Source organism: Dunckerocampus dactyliophorus, chromosome 3, assembly GCF_027744805.1.
Source record: "Dunckerocampus dactyliophorus isolate RoL2022-P2 chromosome 3, RoL_Ddac_1.1, whole genome shotgun sequence".
Lineage (NCBI taxonomy): Eukaryota > Metazoa > Chordata > Actinopteri > Syngnathiformes > Syngnathidae > Dunckerocampus > Dunckerocampus dactyliophorus.
In genome coordinates, this window is record NC_072821.1 from 2,803,668 (window position 1) to 2,820,635 (window position 16,968).

At 42.6% G+C, this 16,968-nt stretch overlaps 1 protein-coding gene across 9 annotated transcripts in view; it reads left to right on the forward strand.

Annotated features, from left to right (window-relative positions):
* adcy7 (adenylate cyclase 7) overlaps positions 1 to 16,968 on the forward strand; it is a 54,244-nt gene that overhangs the window by 24,151 nt on the left and 13,125 nt on the right. For 4 of the 9 annotated variants that reach the window (XM_054769979.1, XM_054769978.1, XM_054769983.1 and 1 more), the window contains 13 exons: positions 993 to 1,577; positions 4,346 to 4,543; positions 4,613 to 4,777; positions 5,229 to 5,378; positions 7,962 to 8,122; positions 10,646 to 10,757; positions 10,847 to 10,974; positions 11,053 to 11,211; positions 12,943 to 13,075; positions 13,267 to 13,455; positions 14,435 to 14,478; positions 14,919 to 14,978; positions 16,797 to 16,874. In XM_054769979.1, coding sequence (XP_054625954.1) covers positions 1,413 to 1,577; positions 4,346 to 4,543; positions 4,613 to 4,777; positions 5,229 to 5,378; positions 7,962 to 8,122; positions 10,646 to 10,757; positions 10,847 to 10,974; positions 11,053 to 11,211; positions 12,943 to 13,075; positions 13,267 to 13,455; positions 14,435 to 14,478; positions 14,919 to 14,978; positions 16,797 to 16,874 — 1,742 coding nt within the window. In that variant the 5' untranslated portion in view covers positions 993 to 1,412. The remainder of the gene's footprint in view (positions 1 to 992; positions 1,578 to 4,345; positions 4,544 to 4,612; positions 4,778 to 5,228; positions 5,379 to 7,961; positions 8,123 to 10,645; positions 10,758 to 10,846; positions 10,975 to 11,052; positions 11,212 to 12,942; positions 13,076 to 13,266; positions 13,456 to 14,434; positions 14,479 to 14,918; positions 14,979 to 16,796; positions 16,875 to 16,968) is intronic. The other 5 variants (XM_054769980.1, XM_054769981.1, XM_054769984.1 and 2 more) reach the window with 3 other exon arrangements.

Here is a 16,968-nt window from a genome sequence, read left to right on the forward strand (position 1 = left end):
TTGACATCCACTTTAAGTTAACCGTTTGTCGAAATTCAAACCGAAACAAAATTAAAACACTCAATTGTGACTTTGTTGGCTGAATTATTGAATGCGTTTTAGGATGCTTAACTGTCATGAAAGTGTCAAAACAAGTTAAGAAACCTGGACTGTAACTTAGTAAAGATCCCCTGTTTTGTAAACTTGACTCTTCTTAAAATGCCGTGTCCCTGGAGGCTGTTTATAAGCACCAAACATGAACAAAAGTCCACCCTGTGTATGCACCCACCACTTAAATGAAGGCTTCACTACACATCTTATCTCTAATAATGCCCTGCTAACTTATCTGTCAGTCGGCTACGAACGTGCAAGTTGCAAGTTTGACCATTTTGTTTTTCTTCAGCGAGTAGGCTAACGTAGCATGACGTCGCTGTTAAAATGTGAGTGTAATGTTAGCACTGTAGCTCACATGGCTATGCTAGTCTTGCCAACATGCACAGGGCATATGTAAAAAGCCCGTCTTGGAAACGCACAGTTGTAGACAGTTAGCATTAGCATTCAAACTGCAGTCGAAATTCCAGCGTCAAGGCTAGATCTTGCACGATGCACTTGCAATACACTGACACTTACTTAAAATAGTTGAAAAGGAGTGTAACGTACATTTACTCATCCAAACGCTGCACGTTGCATTCTGACCACTCGGTGACCCCTTGACCTCGCTCTACTACACAGCGTCACTGCTAATCAAAACCCAGAGACGCTCGAGTGCTTCACTCCAATTGTGTTATCCTAATGACTTGAACATGCTAATTGAGACGATGGGAAATACCCAATGAAACCAGTTTTCTAAAATGATAAGTAGTCCAAACACCTCCAAGAAGATCAAGAATTTTTGCACATTTTGTCTCTAAGTTAGTCCCCATTTGGAAAAATAATCCCACCCCTGAGCTTCTATTAAAAATAGGAGTTGAAGATGTAAGAAAGTACTTATTTACCTTTTGTTTTCCATCCAGGTAGCCGTGTGAGGCCACCATCCACTTCTGAATCCGGTCAAGAGCGCTGATGACCTTTTCTTTCCTTCTCCTCCCCTTTCTGGAGACACCCTCCCTCAGTCCCGCCTCTGTGTCTTTGACCCCTCTCGCCTTCCTTATTGCTGAAAGCCGCTAAAGAGAGCACAGTAGCTGGCAGAGGATGAAGCCGGTCTTCGTGCCAGCACCAGACAGAGGACAGACCATACTAAAGGACTGGTGAAGTGGACAGAGACGCCGCTTTAAGGGGAAGACCAGAACATTTGAAGATGCCACGGCGAGGAAAGCACTTGCGTTTGACTTGAGTGTCATGAGCTAGGACAGCGTGGGGGGGGAATCTTTTCGGACAGCCTCATCTGGCCTTGGTGGAGGCTCCTTGCGATGCCTCAGTGAAAAGCGTGAGCCATGCCGGCCAAGGGGAAATACTTGCTGAATGACCAGGAGCTTAAAAATGAGGCCTTGTACCGCAAGTTCTCCTGCATCAGCCAATACCAGCCGCTGGTGCTGCTGCTGGGCCTCTCCATGCTGTCCTGTGGAGTTCTCCTCATTCTCTTCTTCGCACTACGGCTGGTGAGTCTCCAGACTGCTTTTTAGTCTATTCTGCATGCTTGAGATGATGATGTATGTTTTTCTTTGTCAAAAATACCCCAATAAATGGAAAAAAACTGTTCAAATTCAATTATTTAAACATAAAATAATTCTATAGTACAAGTATTTCAATATAAAAAAAATAGTTGTCAATATTCTAAATATTTTAATAAGATTTTATATTAAACTATTTCAACCATGATGATGTTAATAGCGAAAAACAAACGTAATAACAAACATGCTAAGCTTTATTCCCAGTTAATCCAAGCATTTTTAGCACATTTTAGGAGGAAAAACATCCATAAATGCTGAATAAATTGTTCTAAAGGAAATTATTTTAAATATGTACTCAGTTATTTAATAAACTTGTTCATTATTGAAATCATTTTTATGTATTTATTTATAATGTAAATCATAAAATTGAATAGTGGAAAAAAAATTATTTTGATCAAAAAAATATTAAGGCTCATCTCAATTTTACCAGAAACCATCTTGATAATCCCCAAGACCTTTGGGAAAATACTCTGTGGTCTGTTGAGACAAAAGTTGAACTCTTTGGAAAATGTGTGTCCCATTACATCTGGCATAAAAGTAACGTCGCATGTCAGAAAACGAACATCATAGCAACAGTAAAACCTGGTGGTGGTAGTGTGATGGTCTGGGGCTGTTTTGCTGCTTCAGGGTGTGGAAGACTTGCTGTGATAAATTGAATCATGAATTCTGCTGAAGGAGAATGTCCGGCCATCTGTTGGTGACCTCAAGCTGAAACCAACTTGGGTTCTGCAGCAGGACAATGATCCAAAACACACCAGCAAGTCCACCTCTGAATGGCTGAAGAAAAACAATATGGATACTTACCAAGTCCTGACCTGAATCCTATTGAGATGCTGTGGCATGACCTTAAAACGGCGCTTCATGCTGGAAAACCCTCCAATGTGGCGGAATTACAACAATTCTGCAAAGATAAAAAATAACAAAGTTTCATCTAAAAACTGCATTTTGTGTTCAGTTGTGTCGTCATTGACTAATATTTACATTTTTTTGATGCTCTGATCATTTAACTGTTGACAAACATGCTAAACAATAAGCAATCAGGAAGGGGGCAAACACCTTCTCACACCACTGTAGTGCCATGTTTTTGCTCCATGTTGTAGTTGAAACGCCTGATGCCAGTTCTGATCCAATTTAAAGCGACCCAAACCTTGCGTGGAAGATCCCCTGCTGGTGGTGGCTTGGTGTTCGGAAAACCTGGGGTCGAGTGGGTGGGGTGATGTCCTGCCAGTGAATTCTCCAAAAGTTCAGGGTGTTGAACTCGCAGTCACGTAGTTTAGCTGCGTGATGTGCCTTTTTCATGAGTTTAGAGTTGTGGTGCTGTCTCTGAAGGGCCGCAGGTGTGATCCCAGCTAGAACTGGCAGAAGCTCAGTGGGGGTCGCATACTGGCGTCCCGGAATGATTCTGAGCGCCCCACACTGCGTCATTCTTGACTTGGCCTTCCCTAATCCTGATAGAGTGCGACGTTTGGAATCTCAAGATCAAGAATGTCTTTGCTGCTTGCTATTGATCAGCATATCTTGAAGCCTCAGCTCCCATTCATACAGGAGCATTGTTCTTTTTTCTTTTTTTTTTTTTTCTTGTCAAGTGCTGGAGTCTGGAGTCTTTTTTTTTTTTTTTTTAAGGCTGCCATGGCAACCAGAAAGCTCCACATACAATGCAGTGATGGCCTTCCCCAAGCAAAGATCTACTAACACTGACTTGGCGCTTCCTTTTCACTCCTTAGCCTTTTCCTTTTTTTTAACCCCTTGCCTTGCCCCTGACACAAAGTCACATATTTTTGCTGTCATTCATGACTTTGTGAGGCGTGTCTGCAGGGTTGGAAAATAAGTATAACTGCAAAATTCAAGCCCCTTCAAAAGTCTTCAAAGGCATCAAAATGACCATAAATGCTCCAATTACATCGTGAAAAAGTGTTTGTCCCTTTCTGATTTATCTTTTTTTTTTGCACATTTGTCACAGTTAAAGGTTTCACATCATCAAACAAATGTAAAATGCAGTTTTTAAATGAAACTTTTTATTATTAAGGGAGAAAAAAAATCCAAAGCTACATGGTCCTGTGTGAAAAAGTGATTGCCCCCTAAAGCTAATAAGTGGTTGGCCCCCCTTTAGCAGCAACAACTGCAGTCAAGCGTTTGTGATAACTTGCAATGAGTCTCTTACAGCGCTGGGGAGGAATTTTGCAGAATTGTTGTCATTCGGCCACTGTTCCATTTGTGGTCACTGTGGTGCGCTGCAGCCCCGAAGATGTGAAACATTTCAGTGTGACAAACATGCAAAAAAGGAAGGGGGCAAACACTTTTTCACACCAATGTGTATAAATGAGTATTATATATATTTCATCATATTTTAAACTACAAAAGACACCAAAATTACATTAGACTGCAGATGACAACATAACCTCCTATTTTATTATAATATGTGTTATTAAAATAATAAAAAACAAAATGGTCTGGGTCCTTTTTTTCCCCTAAAAGTTTGGTAGTCCCAAAATCAACAACGGTTATCACTTTGACTTTTCTCAAGTGTCAAAGAAAGTGAATTAGTGAAGTAAAAAAAAAAAAAACCCAAATATATTTTGAATATATTAATTATTTATTTAATTTGTTGTCACCCATTCATACCAAACGGTTGCGTCTTCTTCCACTATGAGTCAACATTTGCACACTTTTCTTTCTTTTCTCTCGGTTGGGATCAGAGTGCGGAAGAGCACTGTGCGTTTGTGAGCGTGGTGAGCGGCAGCTTGTGCGTGTTCCTGGCCGTCTTTGTGCTGGTGTGCACCGAGATGCTCTCCCAGCGATGGAGACGTCTGCTGGGCCTGCTCGTGTGGGCCACGCACCTCACCATGGGCTACACCTTCATCTTTAGCGGGCCCATCGTCCTTCCGTGGGACCAGGTAGACCCCCTAACACCGACCCTCAAGGTTCATGTCTTGTTGACCTTCTCATCCCTTTTGTCTTCCCAGGTGCCTTTCTTCCTCTTCATCATCTTCACGGTGTACACCATGCTGCCCTTCCCATGGTGGTACGCTGTGGCGTTGAGCGTCATCTCCTCGCTGTCCCACATCGTGGTCCTCACGCTGCGCCTCACCGTTTACAGCAGCGCACCTACTCCTTACCTTGTCAACCAGGTGACCTCCGCGACAACATCACAATTTCAGATGCACCGAACACGTATTTCATCTTGTCCTCTTAAAAGACAATATGATAGGAATGAAGCTTGTGTGCTTTAGAGTAGTCAGTGTGCAGCTTGCCATGCAGACCAGTTTGCTCTGCTTCACAATGTCACAGTACGTGGAAGAATTCATATTTCCCCTCACTGAACCACAGCTCACCCAGTGCCGGTAGCACTCGTGCAGCCTCGGACCATGACGCTACCAGCACCATGCTTTAATATGAATTAATTACACATAAAAGAGTAGTTATTAGCACCAAAAGCAATTGCTTTTGAGTACATCATCTTTAGTATTGTCTACATGAATGATATTGTTCAGTCACGTCGGTGTATTTACACACTTGCTTGGAATGACTCCATGGAATGTTAGAGCTCTAACACGTCTCCAATGTGTTTTATTTTGGTAGCTGCTGTCCAACGCGGTGGTCTTTCTGTGCGGGAGTGTAGTGGGAGCCTTCCATAAGGTCCTCATGGAGAAGACGCTCAGACAGACCTTCCAGGACACGCTAAGATGTCTGAGCATGCGCATGAAGCTGGAAATAGAGAAGAGGCAACAGGTGAGTGTCACTTCATCACTCCAGTCCATTTGTGTGGCGCTATACAGTAGCTCCATGGGGACATTTTATGTCATTTAGGGGGGTTTCCAAACTGTTTCGGCTGTGTTGATTTGAAAATAGGTGAAATTTCTAAAAAAAAAAAAAAAAAAAGCTTTTGAATTGCCTAAAAAGGTGACACATTGTGACAAAAAATGTACCTTAACATAAAACAATACAATCCTTCATGCTCATATTTCCAGTTTTTTTTTCCAGAGTCACAGACCAGTGTTAAAATGACAGCAAAAAGACAAATGCGTATGAGAAAATGCATTGAAAGTGCTTTGTGGTCGCTCTTTACAAGTATATTTTCGAAGCTTTTGGTGAAATCTGAGCTGGTAAAGATAGCAGAATATAAACAGAAGCTGCTGTCAGCTCAGCAGACAGGATTTTGGTTTGAAATATTTGAGTTACGTCACGTAATCAGTCATGAAAGCTGCCCAATCAAAGGACGATCTGGTCAGTGGAGCAGGGCAGTGATAGTAATCTGCCACTCAAACTTCTCTTCTGTTGGGAGATGATGCTGTGCATCAGATGATGCCGGTTGTCCAAGATGGAAATGATTTACTATGCAGCCTTGCAGCCTCCTGTGACGAAAATACTCCTGTGAATGCTAAGCTAACCGCAGCAGACCAGATAATTGTGTAAGTCAGCGTTTGCCTTTTTACTGCCTCGTGTTTTAATTAATCTTGGGGCGCGAACGCGTTAAAAGCAGATAAACGTTTGCAGTTAAGTATTTATTGCCGCACTCATCTTTTTCTATTTGTTTCGTCCTGAAGCTTTTGTCTTTGGCCGACCTCTCATTGACCCATCATGGATCCTTTTTCATTGTCACCACACAAATCCTGCATCCTGCAAATTACATTTTCTCTCCCATGCATCTGTGCCGACCCTGATTTTTTTTTTTTTTTTGCTTCATTCTTTTGAGCGCCAACTACTATGACAAGCGTGGGATTTAATCACGCTGTGTTTGCTGACAGGTGTGTGTGCGTGCGTGCGTGCGTGCCTGTGTGTGTGTGTGTGTGTGTGTGTGTGTGTGTGTGTGTGTGTGTCGCCTAGCAAGAAAGACAAATGCCTTGTGTGTTTAATTTGGAAGTGAAGAAGGAGAGTCTATGTGCAGATGGAGACGCACAACAGATCAAATATGAGCGTGGAAGGCTTTAAGGTCCCATGTCCTGCAAATGGGACACATTTACATGTCTCTTGGCAGGGTGTGAAGGACACTACAGTTTATAAATTATGCTCCCCTTTAAAGTCTACAAAGCAAATAAAAAATGGCAAGGTTGAGTTGTCATGGGCAAAGGCAAAGGCCATTGGCAGTGTAGTAGTTCACGTAGCTGACTTTAGTGCAGCTTTATATGGGATCAACTCCCACTCCCCAAAAAGGTAAACTAAAAATAAAAGGAGATGAAAGTGAAAGCAATTGAATAGAATTTTATTTTGATTTTTTTTTTTAATATAAATTGTAATTTATTAAATGAGTTATTTTTAGCTAGCTTTAGATTTTTCTCTTTTTTGTCTTGATAAACACTATAAAATTACTAATTTATCTTATTTTTTAGCTTGTTCCAGCCGTCCATTTTCTATGCTGCTTGTCCTCACCAGGGCTATGCTGGAGCCTATCCCAGCTGACTGACCCAGAGGCGGGGTACACCCTGGACTGGTGACCAGCCAATGGCAGGACACATATAGACAAACCCCCCCCCCTCACACACACACACACGCACGCACGCACGGGAGAACATGCAAACTCCACATTTTTTTTAGCTTGTTTTGTTGCTAAATTTAGAATTTTATGTGTTCATTTCTTGATTTGACCTTAGTCAGATAGTACAAGATTTTTTTCCACACATAAATTGTCAATTTTCAGTGTGGGGAAAAAAAATGTTTAGGTTGTTTTGTTGCTAGTTTTATATTTTTGTGTGTTCATTTTCCAATTTTCACTTGATTAGTACAAGATTTTTTTTCCACAGATACATTGTAATTTTTCAGTGTTTAAAAAAAAAAAAAAAAAAAAAGTTGATTTGTTGCTAGATTTTTATATTTTTTGTCTTTGTTTTTTGATTTTCTTAGTAAGACAGTACAATATATTTTTTCATCTATAAATGGTAATTTTTCAGGGTTTAAAATTTTTGTTGTTGTTTTGTGCTAGATTTTAGAAGTGAAAGCCATTTTAATTAAATTTTAATCACAAAATAAATAAATACAAATTGTATTTTTTTAATTTTATTTTTTGTTTAGTTTTTTTCTTTTAGCTAAAGGTTTAGTCTTAGAGCACTTTTACCAAACCTGCAGTATTGCTGCTTTTTTTGTTGCTATATTTTGAAAGCCCCGCTGACCTTGAGTAAACATTGCTAAAGTGATAAAACTCCTCTGGTTAAATTCAAGTATGAATACCTTCATTCTTGGAAGGTTTTAAAAGGTGGATATATTAAAAAAAGTAGGATTTATTGATGATGAAATTGCAAGCTTGTCAAACACCACACCCGCCATAAAACAACAATCATCTCTAAGATCGTGTGAACAACTGTTTGTCGCCACTTGCAGGAGAACTTGCTGCAGTCTGTGCTGCCCGTCTACATCTCCATGAAGATGAAGCTGACCATCATGGAGCGCCTGCAGGACTGCAAGGACAAAGAGGAGCAACAACGCCTGGTCAAAGACAACAACTTCCACAGCCTCTATGTCAAGAGGCATGAAAATGTCAGGTATGAACACAACAAAAACGCAGCATTGAATTTTGAAAAATGGCTGTGACTGAATGAGTTTATAAAAATATGATAAAAGTGAATGAAATGGCAAACATTAGTCTTTGTTGATCAGACTGTGCCATCATAGTTGAGTAGTTTGCAGAGCTCCAGGCTTTTCTTTAAGACGTGTAGCGAAGCCTGCATTTTTATTTTCTCTTCTTTATTTTACAAAGCTGTCCTCAGTGAAGTGGTGGGCATATACCCAGGGCGGGCTCGTCTAGCTAGGGCCGGGTTAGAAGTGTTATCATGACCACACGGAAGGACTTGTTTCCTTCATGGCGTCATGAAGAGCCACGAGCCTTTGAGCGCCTCTTCTCTCAAAAGCACAGCAAACAATTGAAGGATTTTGCTCACAATTGGTGCTCATAAACAAGCTCCAGGGACACAACATCATGAAAAAGTCTCCTTTTTTGGTGTTACTTTATGTTTCATCATTCCCTTGACAATGCGTACGCATCCTCCACTTTATAAAATGGCAGATTTCCACTTCTCAGAATGATGGATTAGTGCGTCTGCTTTCAGTGACCCAGTTACTGCTTTCATGGCAAGTGAATCAGCCTGTAAACAATCACTGTTGGCCTGATAAATGCAACAAAGATATGTCGTCTGCGCTACTTCAATCATAGAAATGTACATTTCCTGATGTTATGTTTTCCTGGCCTTCACGCCGTGTCTCCAGCGGACAAGCATGACTCACAGACTGCTCAGCTGTTTTGTTTGACAAGAAGGCATCGATCATGTCGACTCCCAGTGAGAATGACTGACTGCATCCCTGACCTCCCCCTGTAATTATCACAGCACGAGCAGCCTTGGTGGCTTTGTGGCGCGTCTATTAAGCACCTGCCGTCATGTTTACACCTGACAGCAGGCCAGCTCGACACATATGTAACATTTTGCTCGTAGGAAATAATGCAAATAGAAATAATCTTGTGTTTTTGTACTAGATTCCTAAAAACAGGAAAGCGCTTTTGTACTGTAACGATATCTCACGAGCATTTTTACACTGCAGAGCATTTATTTCACAGATGTTGTTGCTTTTTGGGGTTTTTTTGCTGCAGGTCCTTAAAACAGCCCAGGGTCCTGTCATATTTTGAGATTCTTTAACTAGATTCAAGAAGATTCAATTCCTTGATTTGTTTATGTATCTCATATATTTTGGGGGTTTTAAAAAAGTACAACATTATGTAATTTTTTTTTATTAAAAAAATTTAATTCTTAATTCTTTGAAAAAAAAGTATTTTTTGGAAAAGAAGAAACAATATTTTTTTGGTTAAAAATGTGTACCTTTTTTTGTAAAAATGTACATTTTCTTGATATTTTTTTGTAAAAATATAACACAACATTGCAGCTTTTTGTCTTCACAGTTTGTGTTTTTGCTCTATTTTGCTTCATTTTTAAGCTATTTTTACAATGTGCCCCGGGCCAATAAAAAAAACAAGCCGTGTGCTGCAAATGGCCCCCGGGCCACACTTTGGACACCCCTGGCCGAGCCATAACGAAATTGACATTTTTTTCTCTCTCTTGCCACATATGAGGTCTTTGACAAGTGCGTTTACACAAGATACTTAAAAACAGCAGCGTGCTCCTGTCACATGGTGGATTTTGACTTGAAGTGTATTTTTGTACGCCACATGTGATGAAAACGTGCATTTATGCTGTGTAGGTCAAGAAAAGCAGATCACTGCTGTCATTTCACGGATGTTTGATGAGTGTTATTTCTCGCAGTAGATGTCTAAAAACAGCAGGTCTTGCTGTTTTGCAAAACAGCAGAGCACTCCTGTAATATAAAGGATCATTTTTGCCGTCATTTAGACCTTTGACTAGCATTTTTTACTGTAGGTTCCTAAAAATAGAGCTGTTTTATGAAAGGTCTTTGACTCTCGCTTTTGCAGTAGACCCTTAAAACAGCAATGGATTCTTGTCATATAGAGGATCTCTGACTAGGGTTTTTTGCAGTAGGTCCTTTAAAAACAGCAGAGCGTTCTTGTCCTATAGAGGATCTTTGACTAGGGTTTTTGCTGTAAATTCCTAAAAACAGCAAAGCACTTCTGTTATATAGGGGATCTTTAACTAGGTTTTTTTTGCTGCAGGTCTTTTAAAAACAGCAGAACGCTCCTGTCCTATAGAGTGTCTTTGATTAGCATTTTTGCAGCAGATTCCTAAAATCAACAAAGCACTCCTGTATATAGAGGATCTTTAACTAGGGTTTTTTTGCTGTACCTCTTTTAAAAACAGCAGAACGCTCCTGTCCTACAGAGGTCTTTGATTAGCATTTTTGCTGTAAATTCCTAAAAACAGCAAAGCACTTCTGTCATATGGAGGATCTTTCATTAGGGTTTTTGCAGTTGGTCCTTAAAACAGCAAAGCACTCCTGTTGTTATATACACGATCTTTGACGAGCATTTTTGCAGTAGGTCCTAAAAAGAGCGAAGTGATTATCAGTCGTCCTGCAAGTCTAACTGTGACGTTTGTTTCTGTCAGTATTCTTTATGCAGACATCGTTGGCTTCACTCGACTGGCCAGTGACTGTTCTCCCAAGGAGTTGGTGATTATGCTCAACGAATTGTTTGGAAGGTTTGACCAGATCGCAAAGGTCAGTCCTGGTTTGTATGAAGCCCCCACGTGACATTCACGCATTTGCCGATACGACGGCTGGTTTTTGTGTCCCCCTGCACTTGTTAGGAAAACGAGTGCATGAGGATCAAGATCCTGGGCGACTGCTATTACTGCGTATCGGGTCTGCCAGTGTCTCTGCCCAAACACGCCAAGAACTGCGTCAAAATGGGCCTGGACATGTGCGAAGCCATCAAGTGAGTCCATGCGGCCTTTTTTCAAGTTGGAACACGTCCGTGCCAACATCTTCAAGCGTGCTCGTCCATGTCCGGCAGGCAGGTCCGGGAGGCCACAGGCGTGGACATCAACATGCGAGTCGGCGTGCACTCGGGCAACGTGCTGTGCGGCGTGATCGGGCTGCGGAAGTGGCAGTTTGATGTGTGGTCACACGACGTCACTCTGGCCAATCACATGGAGTCGGGAGGCTGTCCGGGGTAAGTGGTGCATGTGAACGAGTTGAGCACAGAACATGGAGCTGTAGAAGTGTTCTTTGTGTGCATGAGAAGCACACTACAGTGGCAGCGCAATGCTGCTCTATTCTTTTCTTCGGCCTCCAAGAGGCGCACGACCGGCCGTAAACACACGGAATTCGATGAATAATCGATGAACTGATCGTTAAGTAGTCTGTCATTTGAGCCAGTTGAGGAGCGCACTACTTAGCTGTGACCAGCAGAGGCGCTGTTGATTCAGTCTCCACTAGCAACCAGCATTGTTCTGCTCAATACCACCTGAAATTGAAATTGAAATAGGAGTTCAGAACAAAGAATAAGCAGCACAGAAAATGGATGAATGGAATTCAGAACATACCGACAGAGATCAATAACGTAGTAGTGGATTAAATGATCACTTTCCCCCCCGAGACCAGCTGTGTTCAACTGGCGGCGCTTCAATGACATCAGACCCGCCGCCATGTTTGGTTCACAACAGCAGATTGCAAAAAACAGCAGAAAACGTGTCCTATAGATAGATGATCTATATAGATCATTGACTGGCATTATTGCGGCGGATGAGATTTGAAACAGCGTTTGTGCAGCAGTTCATTAAAAACAGCAATGCTCTTCTCAAATAGAGGATCTTTTGACTGGTGATTTTGCAGTAGGTCCTTAAAAGCAGCAGAGAGCAGATGCGCTAGATCCTTGAAAATAGCGGTTTTCCTCATATAGAAGCTCGTTGACTAGTGTTTTTTAATAAAAAAATGTTTCATCAGATTCCAAAAAAACAGCAGCGCACTTCTGTCACATACAGGATCTTTGACTTGTGTTTTTGAGGCAGTCCTTAAAAACAGCAGAGTGCCTCTGCTACGTAGAGTATCTTGGACTTTTTTGCTTTTGTTGTTGTAGATCGTTAAAAGCGGCAGCGTTCCTCACATGTACAAGATCAAACAGCAGAGCGCTCCTGTCTTATGCAGTAGAGGATCTTTGACTGGTGCTTTTTTTTTGTCGTAGAGCCTTAGCTCACCCAGTGCCTCATGTAGAGGATCTTTAACTAGTGTTATTGCAGTACATCCTTAAAAACAGCAGAGCGCTCCTGCAATATAGAGGATCTTTGAGGAGTGATTTTTATTTTTTTGCAGGGTGTCCTTAAAAAGAGCAGAGTGCACATGTCTTATAGAGGATCTTTGACTAGTGTTTTTTTTTTGTCGTAGATCCTTAGCTCACTCGGTGCCTCATGTAGAGGATTTTTAACTAGTGTTTTTTTTTTGTTTTGCATCAGATTCCAAAAACCAGCATAGTGCTTCAGCCACATAGAGGATCTTTGACTTGTGTTTTTGCAGCAGGTCCTTAAACAGCAGAGCATTCCTGTCATGTGGAGGATTTTTAACTAGCGTTTTTTTTTTTTTTTTTTGCATGAGATTCCAAAAAACAGCAGCAGTGTTACTCACATATAGGGGATCTTTGACGAGTGTTTATGCAGTAGGTCTTTTAAAAACAGCAGTGCGCTCCTGTCATATATAGAACATCTTTGACTGGTGTTGAGCTTGCCTTGACATCACACACAAAACAAGACTAAACACATCATCTAGTCTTTCTGTTGAATGATTTGTTGCGGTGGCATCTTCTTCTCTAAATGTCAACACTGCACTTAGTAATTACTGAACACCCTCGACAACAGCGTAGGAAAAAAAACGTCATTATTTTAATATCCTCTCTCTGTCTCTCGGTCAGACGTGTCCACATCACGGAGGCCACTCTCAAGCACTTGAACAAGGCCTACGAAGTGGAGGAGGGCAACGGGCATCTGAGGGATGCCTACCTGAAGGAGATGAACGTCAGAACGTACCTCGTTATTGACCCCCGGGTGAGTTGCAGCCTGAACTGAGGCTTGTTCTGTCGCACTTGAAAGAATATGGATTTAAAAGGACTTTATATATGTGCTGCATGGAGGAGTGTGCGTGTGGAGGATTGATGAAGTACTCTAAACTGAAAAACCAAAAAAGAAAGATGGCAGAACTTATAAATGCTAATCTAGCATGTGTTGATGCGTCTAAGTCGAAGGATCCGACGCAGAGTGGCCGCAGCGCTCCTAAGCCTCGAGTGAACGACGGTCTGAAGATGCGGGCGTCCGTGCGTATGACCCGATACCTGGAGTCCTGGGGGGCCGTCAAACCCTTCGCCCACCTCCAGAGCAGGGAGGGCTTCAGCTCAGACCCGCTGGTCAATGGCAAGTCACTCTGCAAGGTAAGATGTGATCCACAGGACGTCTTCGTCATAGTACAGTAAATAATGGGACATACTGTATACCCAAGAATTACACCAAAAAATAACTTTGTTGAGGGCCCATGCATGGACCTACACAGAAGCTGTTGCATTTTGGTGAGAATCTGGATAAAGGGGTTCTGGTTACCACATAGTGAAGTCATAAAGTTCAATCAGTGAAAACGGAACCTCTTACAAAGATCCTCCACATGACAGGAGTGCTCTGCTGTTTTGAGGAATCTGCTGTAAAAGTGCGAGTCAAAGAGCTACAAAACACGAGCGCCCTGCTGTTTTTAAGTACCTACTGCAAAGAACACTATCCAAATATCCTCTATATGAGAGGAACTCTGCTGTTTTTAAGCATCTACTGCACAAACACTGATCAGAGATTTTTTATATGACAGGAGTGCTTTGCTGTTTTTAAGGACCTACAGCAAAAACACGAGTCAAAACATCCTCAATGTGACGAGTGCTCTGCTGTTTTTTTACATACGTCCTGCAAAAATGCTCGTCAAGAATCCTATATACTGTAAGTCAGGACCACTCGACTGTTTTTAGGGAACTTCTGCAAAAATGTACTGTTACTTGGAATCTGCTGCACAAATGCTAGTCAAAGATCTTCTACTGTTTTTAAGGACCTACTGACAAAAAAATATGAGTAAAAAAATCCTCTTTGGCAGTAAGGCTGTGCTGTTTTTAAGGACCTACTGCAAAAAAACAGTCAAAGATCCTCAATGTGACAGAAGCACTCTGCTGTTTTTTAAGCACCAACCAGAGAAGCACTCATTAAAGTTAAATTTTTTATATGACAGGGGTGCTCTGCAATTTTTAGGAATCTGCTACAATAGAACACCAGTCAAAGATCATTTATAATAACAGGAGTGCTCTGCTGTGTTTCAAACTTTGCTGCAAAAACACTTTTGAGTTTTGATTGTTCTTTTTTTTTTTTTTTTTTTTACAGGACATCCCATTGCGGACAGCACCCAGCTCCAAGATCCCTGAGAGGTAAAAAAAGAAAAAAAAAAGAAAAAGAGGTCTGGGCTGGTAGCAAAGCGCCCCTTATTTGGTGACTACTTTGATGGTGGACTCTAGTGAAGCATACTTCACGTGAGCTGTGTCGTAAATAAAGAATATGGCTCAGCAGGCTTGAGTAACAACCTGTTCCTCAGCGATCACAATATTTCACAGCCTATTAATCCTTCTTCTTGTTGCATTAAAAGTATGTGAAAGAAAAGGCACGCTAGATGAAGCATTCTGCCCCGTTTGAATGTACTTAGCTCATTCTATGGCGACGTTACATAAGTGATCTCAAAGTCGACGTTTAAATATCAATTCTTTTATTGTCGATTGTTTTTTTTGAATGAGCCTTTGTTGTAGCAGCCCACCCACTGCTGTGTTGTGATGACTTTGTGTGTTTGTGTCGTTGCCATTGGACTTTATGACAGCTTTGATGAGTCTGTAGAAGAGAGGTTCACCTTGCCTGCTCCTTCGTTCAGCAGCTATAAGTGAGTTCTGGAAGGCGCTCATTCCATCCCAGCGGTCGTACTCAACCTTTTGTCATTTTCAGCAGTATCTCACACATTTCTACTGTAGCGTCTCAAAGCACGGTACTACAGAAAGTATGCTTAAGAGTAGCCATTGTGCAGCTTGTACAGCAGTGTAGATTGAAAATGAGTCAACACACACAATGAGTCAACCTTCCGGCTCAGCGCTCTCTTCACCACCACGGTCCGATACAGCGACCGCATGACTGCAAATGCTCCAACCTTCCCTCACTCGTGAACAAGACCTCGAGATACTTGAACTCCTCCACCTGGGGCAGGACATCACTCCCAACCCGGAGGGTGCAATCCACCATGAGAACCGAGGCCTCGGATTTGGAGGTGCTGAGTCTCATCCCAGAAGCTTCACACTCAGATGCAAACCGCACCAGTAAACGCTGAAGGCCACAGCCTGATGAGGCCATCAGGACCACATCGTCTGCAAATGGCAGAGACGAGATCCTAAGTCCCTCGACTCCTTGGCTGAGCCTAGGAATTTTGTCCATAAATTATGAACAGAATCGGTGACAAAGGGCAGCCTTGGCAGAGGCCAACGTTCACCGGGAACAGGCTCGACTTACTGCTGGCAATGCCAACCAGGCTCCTGCTGCGGTTTTACGAGGACTGAATGGCACGTAGTAGCCGTACCCCCGGAGCACCCCCCACAGGACACCGCGAGGAACAAGCACATGTAGACCGGCTGGGCAAACTCCCAAGTACCCCCCAGTACCCTTGCAAGCGTGTAGAACTGGTCCAGTGTTCCACGACCGGGACGAAAACCACATTGCACCTCCTGTAGCCAAGTTCGACTAACGGTCGTACCCTTCTCTCCAGCACCCTGGAATCGGCCTTCCCAGGGAGGCAGAGGAGTGTGACCCCACTCTAGTTGGGACACACCCTCCGGTCACCCTTCTTGAAAAGGGACCACCACCCTGCTCTGCCAATCCAGAGGTACTGTTCCCGACTTCCACGCAATGTTGAAGAGACGTGTCAGCCAAGACAGTCCCTCAACATTCAGAGCCTTGAGGAATTCGGGGCGAAACTCGTCCACCCCTGGAGCTTTGCCACTGGGGAGCGTTTTGACCACCTTGGGTACCTCCGCCACAGTGATGGAGCTGTCCACGTTCATGTCCTCAGCCTCTGCTTCCTCCATGGAAGGTACAGTACGTCAGTGGGATTGAGATAATACTGGCCGTGTGTTGATGGTAAATCCATACTGTTATACAAGCTGTACACTGACTACTCTAAAGTGCATCCAAGCGTACTCTCTATCGTATTGTCCCTAAAAATGCTTGGTGAATGTGTCACTTTTGTGAGATACTGTGTGTGGAAATGCATCCTAACTTCCTGGTTGAGTACTACTACTGCTACTACTAAGTGGTCTCCCTATACTACTAACCCCAGCAGGCGTACTGCAGTTCTTACTCACCATGCTCCCGTTTTACGAGGCTAGCATGTAACGTCTTCATTATCACCCTGTTAACACTGAGTGGGGGGTGTGTATGTATCTGCTGCGTGCATCTGTGCGAGGGCTTCCTTCCTGCGAGATAGTCGGGGCTTTCCGAAGCAGAAGCACGTTAGAAGAGACACTCCCAGCCAAAGCTCATCTAACATCCGGATAACTCCTCCTTGTGTAGCTTCTCTCACAGGCATCCTTTCTTTTTTCTCTCACTAATAATGTGCAGAAAAGCCATTAACCTTGTGGTTGGGGTCTGTTGGAAGTCATCCTTGTATCTGCGTGTGTTGCGTGCGTTGCATAAGCGTGTCTGCTTTCCGGCGCAGGAACAAATCCCAGAAGAGTCGCTTTGATGAGGAGCTGCACAATGAGATGACGACGACCATAGACGAGCTCAGCAGCAAGTAGGTCCACCTTGCAGGAGGCAAATGCTGCTTTTTGACAGCATGACAACTTTTTTTTTTTCACTTGTACACAGCAAGCATCTCACGATCAGTG